This window comes from Pelodiscus sinensis, chromosome 4 (assembly GCF_049634645.1).
Source record: "Pelodiscus sinensis isolate JC-2024 chromosome 4, ASM4963464v1, whole genome shotgun sequence".
NCBI classification, from domain to species: domain Eukaryota; kingdom Metazoa; phylum Chordata; order Testudines; family Trionychidae; genus Pelodiscus; species Pelodiscus sinensis.
This window is the reverse complement of record NC_134714.1, coordinates 81,267,869-81,283,207: the sequence shown is the minus strand read 5'-3', so window position 1 is coordinate 81,283,207 and position 15,339 is coordinate 81,267,869. Positions and strand designations below refer to the sequence as shown.

Here is a 15,339-nt window from a genome sequence, read left to right as displayed (position 1 = left end):
CCAAAATGTGTGCTTATCAGACAATTATATTGCACTCCAATAATTTACTCACGCACAGGTAAACTTGATTTTTTACACAGTGCCAAGTATGAAGGCATGTTAGAGCATTAGCCTTTTCTTCTGGCCTTGCTCATGTCGCAGTACAATAGAGTGCAGAGAGATTAACAATTAATATATTTTCACTTCTCAGGGTAGGATGGGTAAGTCAAGAAATTAAAAAAAACCACACAGGGTGGTATGCTTAGGACATTCTTACAGTTTGGAGCCAGTTTTAGGTATATAGTTTTAATATCTTTTGTAAACAAATATAGGCATCACTGAAGAAATGATAAAGTTTGACTGTTGGGTTGCACTTATTGTATTGAATAATAATGTGATATTCATACACTTTGTGTTATAAGTTTTAATATACAACTCTCCTGATATTGCATTTCAGGAAAGATGTTTGATGAAGTTAGGATTCGTAATTTTTAATTAAAAATGTTGATGTTTAGAATCAGACCAAAGAGCTATTTTAAAAAAAATCTTCATATAATTACTACCATAAAAAATTAAAAGACACATTTCACTGAAATGTTGTAAATCACATACTCTTGCAACAAGCTAATCATATTGTATTGATCAAGTAGTGGACAAAAAGTAAACAGGCTGCAGCAACTCTGACTGGTACATTTTAAAAACATCTTTCTGAATGTTAGCACTGCAAAACTCCTCCTAAGATTCTGAAAAGCCAGTTGGGTCTTTCTGCTTCTTGCATCATCAATAGTGATAAGATGCTGCACCAGAAGTCAATGGATGCCACTGAAAATGATGCAGAGGAAGAATAAAGTTTCACTTGCTCCCCTGTAGCTCTGTTGGCTCTGCAAGCCTCACAATAGTGAGACAGGAAATATGACTCAAAGATGAACAAGGTGCTGGCTCCCTTCTGTACAAAGGAGTTCATTTTATCTAGGTAATTTTTGTTGCTTTATTAAAATGAAAAGATTAACCTCACTGGCATCTGTGAGATAAAAATATCATGTTCTAACCCAAGCCCGGTCAATGAGTGTAAGAAATGACTCTGGTGTTTCTCCTAGAAAGAAAGAAGTGAACAGCAGTGAAATATCACTCACATTGGGGTTTTTGTCTTCATCATACTTATCAGCATGATAGGCCTTGTATCCCTCCTCTGTCGAGCCACGAAAAAGATTGGCAATGTTTCCTCGAGCAGAGAGGAAAGGACTGCTCTGAAATTCGCTAGGGTTACAGAAACTGTACATGTCAGTCCTTCTCTCCGAAAGTGGTCGCCCTAGATGCATAGCCCTTGCCTCCTGAAGCCCCCCTCCTCCTCCCATCCCAGGGATGTCAGACAGCAATTGGATGAAATCCAAGCCCCGGGGCAGTGTAACAGAAGAGGAGGAGCCACTGTTACTCTGCTTTAAGATGCTAAGCATCTGAGCAAAGACATTAAACATGCGGAACTCATGCTCTCGCTCCAGTTCAAAACGTCGCTGCTCCAATTGCATCCGTCGTTCCTCCACTTCCATATCTCGCTGCAACCGCCGCTCCTCCATCTGCAGAAAGCGCTCCTCCATGGCTCGCTGTGATGTCAGGGTCTTCAATAGGAGATCATCAAGGGGGTCCTTCACTCGCTGGCCTTTCCGTTTCTTCCGCAAACGGTGCAAAGTGGAGAAGCCAGGCCGAGGTCCCACACTCTGGATCCGGGATGAGGATGCCATGTTGGGCTCACTGAAACCTGCAGATATTCAGAGACAAAGAAAAAACTAAATTTGCAGCAATTCATTCCAATGATGACAACACAGTGTACTGACTGATATGAATACGCACTGTCCTCTACTGGGCCAGTATGATCTAGGCCTGCTTAGGTAACTCCCACTGCCTTTCTCTGACAAGAATCAAATCTGTCCATGATAGAATCCCACAGGACAGGTGAAGTCAAGTCTATCAAGCACAGCCTGAATGTTGGGGGGAAAAAAACACCACATCTTTTTCTCTAATCTCATATGTTGATTTCATCATTATACATCCAAGCAAAAGTCTATTTACATCAGTATTCTGCCTCTAGCAATCTTAAAAACTAACTATAAAGATTGACAAACCCCCTCTCCAGAATAGTGCATTTGGCCATTTGAGAAAACAACATGGTGAGTGAAGAAAGGAATCCTTCCTGACCTTACAGTGATCATCCTGAGGTCATTGCCTCACCCATCTGTCCCCAACCATGCTGTATGTATCCAAGACTCCATCCATCCCAGACTTCTCTAAAATGCCAATGAATTTCTAGACTAGATGCATGGAAGCCAATTTTGTAGTTCAGTTAAATTTAAGGTAAAGATGTATCTTCTTTTACTACATCTAAATGTGCTTCTACCAGTCACTCTCAAAAAGTTTACCCTTTCCCAAGTTCTTTTTTCAGTCTCTCAATATACTAACTAGACAGAACATGTCCTCCATTGGTCTCAACTGATACATGGCTAAAAAGACTTGCTACAAAGATACATAAGAAAGGAATGCAAATCTGTGGATATCCGCTGATCATGTTTGTGGATCACAGATGGATGCAGATTCAAATTTCTATCTAGAGCCATACAAATCTGCAGATATCTATTTTATATGCAAAGGCCATGTCTGCAGATCGCAGATTGGATGTGGATACAAATGCAAGGTCAATGGATTCATCCAGAGTCTTTTAACCTATTAGTGAAAAGAATAGCGAGTCCTATCACAATGTAGTATGAGGATTCAAGAAACCCTTTTTAATGTTCAAATGAGACCACAAAATATGAAAACTGTATCTGGATTAGGGATGTGAATGGTTAACCGGCAGCCAGGCCAGGATGGAGCAGCCCCCCCTCCCACCCGCATTTAAGCGGTTAACTGATTAAATGGGATTTTACATCCCTAATCTGGCTTTAAGATGCGTTGATAGAACTAACTACATAGAGGAATCTGGCATAGTACCTATGCCTGACTCTAGGACATGTCAATTCCTCAATTTCACATATGCTAATATGCACTGATTTTATGTGTCTTTTACCAACTTCTACTAAGATGTTTCAGGGATCAATGAATAGTTATTAATGCAGAACTTATTATTCTATATTAAAACTATTTGGGACAGCGAAGACCTCAGGGTGGAAAATAGGGACAGCAACCTCAACAAAACACATAGATGGCAACATTGAGACACAAGCTCTCTGTGGGAAAGAAGAGAGAAGCCTAAGGCTTGAATGAGAAGAGACTGTCCTACCTGAAGGTGAGACACTGGTTTCAATGGGAATTTCCACCCTGGAGATGGGAGAGTCATTCTGGGCCCTGTCCAAGAAAGCTCTCTCCATCTCATGCTCCTCAGGGGAGCCGTGCTGGTAAGACATGGACAGTGGGGGTTCCGGGGTCAAGCAGTGTTCATCAGAGTCCACCTCCTCGCATTTGATTTCCATTAGCTCGGGGTGCTGCGAGTGTCCAAAAGGTAGAGCTGAGGGGGTGAAGTGATGATGGTAGTTCTCCACCATGCTCCCTTGCAATGCCTGTGGAGTCACCACACTGCCACTTAAGGAACTATAGGCAATAGAGGACCGGCTGGTCAGCACCCGGTCCATCACCTCATAGAATTTCCAAGTCCTGCCACCCCTTGGGGTCTTGTTGTTGTCCTTGATCCTACGATACTCCAGCTTCATCTTTTTTATCTTCTCTCTGCACTGGTCCCCAGTGCGATGGATGCCCTTCTCCCTCAACACCTCAGCAATCCGGTTGAAGACATGCTGGTTTCTCAGGCAGCTCTCCAGCTCCATCTGAACTGACTCATCAGCCCAAAGCTGCAGCAGCTCCACCACTTCAGGATCTGACCAATTACTACCCCGCTCGTACTTCTTCCCCCGAAAATCCATTATTCCTGCCCCCCACCCCAGTAAAGGCAGGAACTCCTGGGGTGTGGGGTCAGGAGTAAGTGAAGGGATGCAGGGGGAGAAGATGGTGACAGAGTTTCAGTACTTAGCCTAGGTGTAACAAGCCCCCAGGAATGGAGGGGGTAGGACTAACACAAGGCTGGGGCCATCTGTGACAGGAAGGCCTGGCTCAGCCAAACCATTGGGGGGGAATCCTCCCCTTTAGCCGCCTTAGGAAGGCTCTGCCCCCCCCCCCTGGGGCGAGGGGCTCTGCCCCTCCACGCGGGGGCTCTGCCCCTCCCCCTTTCCCCGGGGGGAGGGCTCTGCCTTCTTCCCCCCAGGCGAGCGGCTGGCTCGCTTGGGCCCGGCCAGGCTCGGCTCGGCCCAGCACGGCTCAGCCCGTCCGCTCTAGCCGGGCGGGGCAGGCTCCGGAGTGCCTGGGCGGCATGTTCACATCCGGGGTGACGGCACATGCGTGCTGCCCTTATTCCGGGATAACTTTGGTCCGTGTCAGTCACTCGCTTCGCTCTTCACGGCCGCGCTGGGCTGGGCGAGCCGCACGGAGCCCCTCCCCCCTGGCCCGGCCCCGCCCCTCCCCCTCCACCACAAGGGGGGCGGAGCCTGCGGCGCCCGGGCCGAGACCGGGGCTGGCAGCGCGCGGGGGGCGGGGCGCCCTTGCCGGCGAGGGAGTCCCGGCCACCGAGGTCCTGGCTCCGGGCGGAGCCGTTCTCCTCCGGCCCCGCCCCCCGTGCCTGAGTTTTCCTGCACCCCGCCCCCAGCGGCGCTGTGCTCGGCGCGGCCACTGCAGGGGGGCCCGGGCTAAACTGGCCGGCGGCTCCGTGCTCGCCGTGCAGAGAGGAGGCTGCAGGGACGGAGGCTGCTCCCGCTGGCTGAGCGGTGCCGCCCCGAATGGCCGGGCCCCGCTTCCCGAAACTGCTTTTGGCCCCGTTCTGCAGAGCCAGCCTCGCCCGCTCCCCGTACCTGGGCGCCCCCAAGCCCCGAGCCTGCACCACGGCACCGAGTTAGAGCCGGGAAAATACTGTACTGCTCTCCCTAAAGCTACCGTAGAGCGCCTGTCTAGTCCCTTCTCCACCATGCCGGCTTTTCTACTTCAGCTCGCAGCCGCCTCTCACGGTGGAGCCGTGGGGACTGCATGGGCCAGAGCTGCGCTTTTGGCTATAAAACTAGCCTACAGTTAATGAGACCCAACATCTCCTGAGGCTGTGTCAACACTAAGTAGAGGGATGTAAATTAGGCACTTCGAAATCACAAATGAAGCGGGGATTTGAATTTACTGCACTTCATTTACATAATGGCTACTCTAGACTGGTATGATTTTCGGCAAATGCTTTTAACAAAAAAGTTTTCTGTTAAAAGCATTTACGGAAAAGAGCGTCTAGATTGGCACGGATGCTTTTCCGCAAAAGCACTTTTTGCGGAAAAGCGTCCGTGCCAATCTAGACACGCTTTTCCGCAAAAAAGCCCCGATCGCCATTTTCGGCATCATGGCTGTTTGCGCAAAACAAATCTAAGCTGTCTACACTGGCCCTTTTGTGCAAAAGGACAGAGTAGCATAGTATTTCCACAAGAAGCACTGATTTCAGACAGCAGGAAGTCAGTGTTCTTGAGGAAATTCAAGCGGCCAGTGTAGACAGCGGGCAAGTTTTTCCGCAAAAGCAGTTGCTTTTGCAGAAAAACTTGCCAGTCTAGACACAGAATCATGTAATGGCACATCGAAAAAGCACTATTTCGAAAGTAAAACTGCAGCCTAGATACAGTTCTTTCAGAAAGGGAAGGTTTTTTCAAAAGATCCTATAAACCTTTTTTTTTTTTTTTTTTTGGACACAGGACAAGAGAAACAGGACTTGGGACAAAGGCGGTGGAGAAAGACTACTGCAACAAAAAGGGTTTTTCTGTTACTATGGGAGCCAATTCCTCCACATGATGATAAATAGATCAATGGATAAATAACCATACTCCCTTGATCTGTTTGTGTCTAGACCAGTGTTTCCCAAATGGTGTTCCTTGGAACTCCAGGGGTCCACAAAGTGAAAATAAGGGTGCCATTAGAAAATTCCAGTAATGACATTTTATGATTTAAAAAATGTGTACACATTAAATGTGACTTTTGTTTTTAAATATGTGCAATTAAACTAAATGTTGATCTCATGACCTTCTTTAGCATTTATTATCCTTACTTATTTGTGGTCTACTTTTTCAGATCCATATATAAGATGGTTATTAGGGGTTCCACAAATTCTTTTGAATTTAAAAGGATTCCATGGCCAAATAAAATTGGGAAACACTGGTCTAGATCAACCACTTAGGTAAGCATAGCTATGTTGCTCATTGGAGTAAACACAAGTTGAAGTAGACCAGGCCTAAGTCTTTCTTTTCTTCACAAAAGCAGGTAGTTTCCTAGTACACCATGAGGTGTGATTGTGAAGAACAGTTCATTACCTTGTAAAATAAATAGAACAAAAATCCACTAAGGGAGACAATATCTTAGCACTAATTTTCAGCATTAATCAACGCTAAATGTGCCTCAGCCCTCTCTTGGAGAGACTACCTCTGTGAATGGGGTTTAATCTTACTAATTTGCAAAATTTAATTAATAACCAGTCTCCTGGTCATTAATGTGAATGATCAACAAATACCCCCTCAAGAACTTTTTACCTTTTGTACTTCACCATGTCTGTCCCAGATGACTGCTCTCTGTTAGAGCTGTTAAGCTATGACATTAGAAAGACATTTGCAATAATTTTAAATAAGGTTACGTCTACACTACAGGCTTCTAGTGCAAGAAGCCTTTTGCGCTACAGTTTTTGCACAAAAACTTCTTGCATGAGAGCACGTCCATGCCTCAAAGCACATTGCAAAAGCGATGTGCTTTTGCGCAAGAGAGTGTCCACACTGCTGGTTGCTCTTGCTCAAGAAAGCTCTGACAATACACCACTGGAGTATCCACACTGGCCTTTTTGTGCAATAGCTGTAGCGCTAAAAGCAGTTATGCCTCAGAAAAGGAGGTTTACCTACGGTGGAAAAAGCCCTCTGTTCTGTCATTTAACTGCCCATTTAATTGCACAAGAGCTCATTTGAGGTGTGGATGCTCCCCAGGCTTTTGCGTGCGCAAAAACCTTGTAGTGTAAATGTAGCCTAAGAGAATAAATATCAATTTATGTTTGGTAAAATGTGCTGGACTGAAAACCCTGGAAATGAGGCAGTCTTATTACCTACAGCACACTTACAGCCTCCTAGCAACTCCTCTCAATATTGCCTCCCTAATATGCTTCAGCTTTACCAAGGTAGAGAGCTTTAAGAATAGATGTCAGTCTCCTTGGCTCATTGAATACAAAGGCTACGTCTACACTGGCCCCTTCTTCGGAATAGCCATGCTAATTTAGAACTTTGGAATAGGGAAATGCGCGGGGGGATTTAAATATCCCCCGTGGGATTTAAATAAACATGGCCACCTTTTTTTCCGGCTTGGGGTAAAGCTGGAAAAGAGCGTCCAGACTGGCGCGATCCTTCGGAATAAAGCCCTATTTCAAGTAGGGCTTTATTCCGGAGGATCGCGTCAGTCTGGACACTCTTTTCTGGCTTTTCCCCAAGCCGGAAAAAAAAGCGGCGGCCATGTTTATTTAAATCCCACGGGAGATATTTAAATCCCCTGCGCATTTCTCTATACCAAAGTTCTAAATTAGCATGGCTATTCCGAAGAAGGGGCCAGTGTAGACGTAGCCAAAGTGTTTAGATAGGACTGCCCCAGTAAGTGTGACAGTAATGATGATGTTTGTGTAATGGTGACTTTGGTCAGCTAAGGATAGAACTCTGATTCTAACTGTTCTTGAGGAATGCATTCTGCAAAATCGTCCATCAGAAGAATAAGATTTACCTTACAATGAGAGATTGCAAAGCAGGGCCAAGAGGGGAAGTTGTTTGGAGGCTGAGGTTTGGGTTGATCCATGGTAGAGAAAGGGGGCTACAGAGCTAGTACTCCACTCCTAAAAAATTAGACCCCAATCTAAATGTCTACAAAATTCAGAAAGGGTTGGCTCAGATTCATTTATTTTAATATTAATTCAGAAGGAAAGCATCTCCTTGTAAATGTGTACAACATTTAAGTTTTATTCTTGAATCACCATTAAAATCTCAGGGGCATCCATCTCATTAAATGCTTCCACATTTGTTTTCAGGTTTCTTTTGCAGATCCTCAAACCTGTGTCTGCAGAAACTGCTATGAAAATAATTTAACAACAGAGGGCGTGAAAACCCTGGCTATATTTCTGCCAGCGCACACAGTCAAATTAGGCTGCAAGTGCACCTTGGAGTTTTAGTGGGAATGGACCCAATCAAACCCACCAATGGGGGAAGGTGGAGAACCAATTCAAACACAGAGACCTTGGCAAACTAAAAAACACATACGGATGGGATTTAAAAAGGAGATTTGTCTGGCAGCCCTGTTTTTCAGGGGCTTAATAAACTGCTCTTCAAAGTCCATTATGGGACAAAGTTTAGCCAGTAGGGTTTAAAAAACAAAATAACTTCATTCTTTTTTCATTAGGTAGAAAAAAAACTGGCTTTTTAAAATTTTGAAGGCCAGTTTATCAGACTAATCAGCTCCTTAGGATTCTACTATGGCTGCAGCATATGTATAAGCAGTGCTTTTTTTATGACGGTACTGCCCAGTACACAGTACCAGCACCTCCAGTCAGAGCTCAACAATTTTTCCCCTGGAGTACTGGCACTTTTTTTTAAAAAACAAAAAAAGCACTGTATATAAGCTCAGAAATGTAATAATGAAGTCATTACCTGTGATAGGTGTTAGTTTGGTGATAAGTAAAATAAGTTTAGTAGATTTGTCTAGTTCAGTGCTCCCCAACCTCTTTGGGTGGTGGGCGCCGCGCAGGGCTGCTGGGCCACCCGGGGGTGGGGTATGGGCCACCTGGGGGCAGGGCCACCCGGGGGAGGGGCTGCACATAGGCCGCGTACCCGGGGGTGGGGCCAGGGCCAGCTCTAGGTGTTTTGCTGCCCCAAGCAAAACATTTTTTTGGCCGCCCCCCCAGGACAGGCACTGAGGAGGAAAGCGCCCCTTTCTCTTTGACTCCCACCACACTCTCCGGCCAAACCCTTTGACTCCCACCACACTCTCCGGCCAAACCCAGCCTACGTCCTGTCTCCCCTCCATACACATCCCTGTCCACACACATCCCGACTCTCCCCCCACCCATGCACGCACGGAACCCAATTTCCACCTTCTCTCCCATCCCAGGCAAACCCGACCTCTCAGTGACTCCCAGTCCACCCCTCTTCTCTCCCCCACCTGATCCACCCTGGACCCTCTTCCCTCCCAGCCAAACCAGATCCCGACCAGACCCGGTTTGCTCCCCTCTCCCACCTCCCCCCAACGACCAAATTCCGTCTCCTTTCCCTCTCCCTACCAAATCCTTGTGTCCCCTCCCCACAGCACGCGCGGAAATGTCGGAGCACTCTGGGGGAGAGGTGAAAAGTGTCACGGGTCCCCCAACTTCCCTTTCTCTGCAGCTGTACACACCTTTCCCCGATGTGAAGCGGGGTGCCACAGGTGCCCCTCCCCTGCAAGAGGAGAGAGAGGAGCCGCCAGGCCAGGGCTCGCCTGCAGCCGCTGCAAGGGATTCTGCGGCCAGCAGCTCCCGGGGGTGCTGCGGAAGTGCGGAGGGGCTGGCGTGGTAGTGCAGCTGGCTGGCAGCCCTGTACAAACACCTGGGAGCAGGAGCGAGGCAGAGCGCTGGGTGGGGTGCTGCCTGCACCAGGGTCCAAGCTCCTCGTGGAGCAGGTGGAGGGTCTCCCGAGCTCTCCTGGAGCTGATTAGACAAGAGGCCAGAGGGAAGGGGATAGATGGGGGGAGGGGCTGAAAACAACAACAAGCGGCGCAGCAGCAGTGCGAGTGGGGAAGCGCTAGGCGGGCGCACATAAATGCCCCGGCGGGCGCACATAAATGCCCCGGCGGGCACCATGGTGCCCGCAGGCACCGTGTTGGGGACCCCTGGTCTAGTTCCTAGCAGTCCAAGTATTCACATCCTGCCAGTTGACACTACTTAGCCTCCTTCTAGTTGTCTCAGCATAGAGACTAAAAAACTGAATAGGCCTTGCAGAGTAAAGTAATCTTACTACTAAAGGGGCTCTCTTTACCCTAGTCTACAAGTTGTCGCACAGCTGATCTTGAGCTCTGTACTGCTGCCCCTTTGAAATGCTGTGGGGGGGGTTTCAAAAGGGCAGTGCCACACAGAACCCAGGATCAGCTGTGCAGCACTGACCCTTTGAAATACTGCTTCAACGTACCCCCGCCTCACCCCTCGCTGCCTTTATCCGATAGAGGCAGCAAGGAGGAGGGAGGAGTGTCTAGTCGACTATCCTGTCAACTAGTCCTTCATAGAATCATAGAACTGGAAGAGACCTCAGAGTCCAGCCCCCTGCTCTAGGCAGGACCAATTCCAACTAAATCAACCCGGCCAGGGCTGTGTCAAGCCGAGACTTAAACACCTCTAGGGATGGAGACTCCACTACTTCCCTAGGTAACCCATTCCAGTGCTTCGCCACCCTCCTAGTGAAATAGTTTTTCCTAATATCCAACCTGGACCTCTCCCACCACAACTTGAGACCATTGCTCCTTGTTCTGCCATCTGTCACTACTGAGAACAGCCTCTCTCCATCCTCTTTGGAAGCTCCCTTCAGGAAGTTGAAGGCTGCTCTCAAATCCCCCCTCACTCTTCGCTTCTGCAGACTAAACAGACCCAAGTCCCTCAGCCTCTCCTCATAAGTCATATGCTCCAGCCCCCTTATCATTTTGGTTGCCTGCCGCTGGACCCTCTCCAATGCGTCCACATCCTTTTCGTAGTGGGGGGCCCAGAACTGGACACAATACTCCAGATGCGGCCTCACCAAAGCCGAATAAAGGGGAATGACGACATCTCTGGATCTGCTGGCAATGCTCTTCTTAATGCAACCTAATATGCCATTAGCCTTCTTGGCTACAAGAGCACACTGTTGACTCATATCCAGCTTCTCATCCACTGTAACCCCCAGGTTCTTTTCTGCAGAACTACTACTTAACCAGTTGGTCCCCAGCTTGTAACTATGCTTGGGATTCTTCCGTCCCAAGTGCAGGACTCTACACTTGTCCTTGTTGAACCTCATCAGATTTCTTTTGGCCCAATCCTCCAATTTGTCTAAGTCATACTGTACCCTATCTCTGCCCTTAAGCGTATCTACCTCTCCCCCCAGCTTAGTGTCATCCGCAAACTTGCTGAGGGTGTAATCCATCCCCTCATCCAGATCATTAATAAAGATATTGAACAAAACCGGTCCTAGAACCGAACCTTGGGGCACTCCGCTAGAAACCAACCGCCATCCTGACATCGAGCCATTGATCACTACCCGCTGGGCCCGGCCTTCTAGCCATCTTTCTATCCATCTTACCGTCCATTTATCCAATCCACAATCCCTTAACTTGCTGGCAAGAATATTGTGGGAGACCATATCAAAAGCCTTGCTAAAGTCAAGGTATATAACATCCACTGACTTCCCCATGTCCACCGAGCCAGTTACCTCATCATAGAAGCTAATCAGATTGGTCAGGCACGACTTGCACTTTGTGAATCCATGCTGACTATTACTAATCACTTTCCTCTCATCCAAGTGCCTCAATATGGATTCCTTAAGAATCCCTTCCATGATTTTTCCAGGAACCAAGGTAAGACTGACCGGCCTATAGTTCCCTGGATCATCCTTCTTCCCTTTTTTGAAGATGGGCACTACATTTGCCTTTTTCCAGTCATCCGGGATTTCTCCCGATCTCCACGACTTTTCAAAGATAATAGCCAAAGGCTCCACAATGACATTTGCCAACTCCCTCAGTACCCTCGGATACACTAAGTCCAGACCCATGGATTTATGTACGTTTAGCTTTTCTAAATAGTTCCTAACCTGTTCTTTACCAACCATGGGCTGTCCATCTTCATCCCATCTTGCGTCACTTGGCGCAGAAGTCCAGGAGCCGACCTTGTCCGTGAATACAGAGGCAAAGAAAGCATTGAGTACTTCAGCTTTCCCTACATCATCTGTCACTAGGTTACCTCCTTCATCCATTAGGGGCTGCACACCCTCTCTGATCATCTTCTTCTTGTTAACATGCCTGTAGAAACCTTTCTTGTTATCCTTCACATCCTTAGTCAGTCACAATTCCATTTGCGCTTTCGCCTTCCTGATAACCCCCCGGCATTCTCGAGCTATACCTTTAAACTCCTCCTTGGTCATTTGTCCGATGGTTAAAAAGGGCTTATTCCTGAGCAGGAGCATCAGAGTTCTGGCGCAAGCAGCCCTGATTTCACACAGTAGTACGTCAGTTTACTTGCACAAGAACACGTGGCCAGTGTAGACAGGCAGCAAGTTTTTGTGCAAGAGCGGCCACTTTTGCGCAAGATCGTGCCAGTGTAGACACAGCCTTTAGGTGCACCCTAAACTTGAAATAAGATACGCAATTTGTGCATCTTATCTCAAAACTATTTCAAAATAGCTTATTTTGAAATTTGGTGCATCTACACGGCTCCAAATTTCAATGACGACTCGCTATTTTGAACCATCCCTTATCCCTCATGCAATGGCAAAATAGTGTGCCTGTTATTTCGAAATAAGCAGTTTGTGTAGCCTTCCCGAAATAGCCATAAAGTGTAGACGTACCCTTTGACTCTAAAACCACAAACCCTACCCCATGCAGAGTTTTTTATCTGAGAAGGAAGAAGTGCTAGAAGCTCTATCAAGAAAAGTAGGGGATTCAGCTATTGATTGTATGTGGAAGGTGTGCAGAGATATTGGAATGACAAGTAGCAGTATAAAACCCTAAGATAGATAATTTCCTTAGTTCTCAGGTACAAACCACATTCTAGCATTCAAGAGATTAATTTTCATAGCATTACTGTTTCTAATTCTATACAGATGTGACATGATGCTCTAGGATGCTCTTCCATTTAGATCCGCTTTTTCCTTTTTTAACTTTGTGCTGGCCCATGACTGCTCAGTCCCTGTGACTGTGTTCCACTGGTTTTCAGAACAACAAAACCCCAACGAAGTTCCAGAGATCCTGTCCCAGACCTCCTAACCAGACTGCAACTGGGTGCTGAGGAACTGGGGAAAGGACACAGTTGTCTTTATTAAAATTAGATCATTACTTTAAGAAGCAGTCTCCATTGCATGGACAAAAGGAAAGTCCTCTAGGGGGAACTGTTTACCATCAAAGTACATGCTGAAGAGTTATTAAGAGCACTTCCCACAGAACAGGCAGTAAAGCCCGGTAAGCACCATAGCTCAAATTACATATCTTATTTCGATGTTATTTCAAAATAGCTTATTTTGAAATTTGGTGCTGTCTACACAGTACTTATTTCAAAATAAATCGCTATTCTGAAACATGCCTTACTCCTTGTGGAATGAAGTTTACAGGGAAGTCAGAATAGCTAGCCTGTTATATTTCGAAATAGCGGGTGCACTCAAAAGATGTGGAATAGCTATTTCAGGATACCTTCAGTATCCTGAAATAGTGCTGCAGTGTAGACGTAGCCTAAGGATTGCAGAAAGAGAGGTGGCCTTTAGGTATCTGCCACAGAGGACAATGAGACAGGGTACATTTATGAGAGAAATATCATCTGATTATAACCATCTTTACAATTTTTCTAGGCTTTTTTTTTTCCAGTGTCATTCTTCTAATTTACTTAACAGCTTGTCATAACTTTCTTTGAGAGACTGGGGGAGCTGTGTGACTTTGCAGATGGAGGGCCTGCTTTTTAAAGGTGCTGAGCATCCCCAATGCCCATTGACTAACACCACATCAACCAATAAGAAGCAGGGCATGAAATATCCTTAGCATTTTCTGATATACCTTCATTCCCTGAGGGTTGAAACCCCAGTCCTTTGTAGCCAATTACACTAATACAGTCTGTAGAATTCCCTGACACAGAAAATCATATAATCAAGTATGGGGTTTGATTTTTAAGAGGCTGGATAATTCTACATCCAACAACAACTAGAGACATGCTAATAATCAGAACCGTCAATCCAATACACCTTTACATTTCAGAGGCAGGGGAAATGGATTCAGATTCCAGCATCTAAACCTATCCTAACAATTTTGGAGGTGGATCAGACCAAAACAAAAAGTCTAATTTTCCATTTCTTGTTCTAATGTGGCTAAAATCCTGTAAATTTAACTGGCACCATATGTTTTTTTTAAATGTGATGCTGAATAGTAGCTCTGCAAGTAAAATAATGACCTGCTTCAGGGCACAAGCTGATTGTCTGTAGAGACAGGCAGGAATTGTCCTGTATTCTACAATTAACCAAGAGTACAACAGGGTACTTTAACTTCCCTTTTAAAGATCAAATAGTATCACCCCGTGCTAGAGGCAGAATCTTAGACCAGATGGGCCAATGTTCTGATCCACAAGGATACATAAATTTACCCATTTGTACAAAACCAACAGTAGTAATAGTACATGCTGAGAAAATAGCAGGTTCTCCTGACAATGTAAATCCTGTATGACCTTCAGCAGTAGTTTGGAAGCTATCCCATAGCCAAGGTATTTGTACAAAGATATTAAGTACATCTCAGTCATTTGTGCACACGTGTATAGAGCCCTGCATCAATATAAAAATGTGGATCCGGATCTGATCTGCATATATCAGGATCAACCTGTGATCTGCTCAGAGCCATACTGTCCCTAGGATTGTTCAGGACAGCTGCCCTAAGCCCCCTGCTTTGGGTGGGGCTCTGCCACAGCCACCCCAACTGTCTTATGGATGGGACTGTCCCCCTTATTGAAGTGGGGGGAGGCGAGGTTGAAGGAGAAGGGTGGGTGCATAGCTTGTTTCTATGTATTTAGTCTGGCTGGGGGCTTGGAGCAAACCTGCTATGTGGGGTGGGGTGGGGTGAAGCGGGGCTGGGGATTAGTGTAGCAGGTCTAGTTCTACCTCCCTTCTCTTCCACTGCCCCTTCTCCCCCCAAGAGCTCCACTTGCCCAAGAAAGGGCTTGCTTTTACCACTGACACTGCTAGCAGGACTAGAGCACACATTTAATTCTGCACAGTGAGTACCAATTACCAGGGTGCTGCTTGCAGACTGCTTGCTCCCATCCCTTCCCTTCCCTACAGAGAGGTGACACATGAGTAGAGCATGCACCCCTTGCCCCAGATTTCTGCCAGGGCTTAACTGCCAAACTCTTCCCTCAGTGCGCAGTGCACTGGCCTCTGTGCAGGAAGCTTCGGCACCAAGCTGGGCAGAGTGGTGGGATCACCAGCATTGATCCCTTGTGCACAAGGCAGGCTCCTCAATGTGGCACCATTCTCATTCACTGGTGCCTAAGAAGGCTGACCGTGGACGCTCTCCCTCTAGGAGGTCTAGCAAGCCCCCAAAGGCTGCCCATAT

The 15,339-nt window shown here is 46.7% G+C and overlaps 1 protein-coding gene across 4 annotated transcripts in view; it reads right to left on the bottom strand.

The window, feature by feature from the left end:
* Positions 1 to 15,339, bottom strand: part of ACCS (1-aminocyclopropane-1-carboxylate synthase homolog (inactive)) — a 40,939-nt gene that overhangs the window by 15,330 nt on the left and 10,270 nt on the right. For 2 of the 4 annotated variants that reach the window (XM_075927526.1, XM_075927525.1), the window contains one exon: positions 1,113 to 1,735. In XM_075927526.1, the coding sequence (XP_075783641.1) occupies positions 1,113 to 1,718 (606 nt within the window). In that variant the 5' untranslated portion in view covers positions 1,719 to 1,735. Of the gene's footprint in view, positions 1 to 1,112; positions 1,736 to 3,250; positions 4,470 to 15,339 lie in introns of those variants that run through there. The other 2 variants (XM_075927524.1, XM_075927523.1) reach the window with 2 other exon arrangements.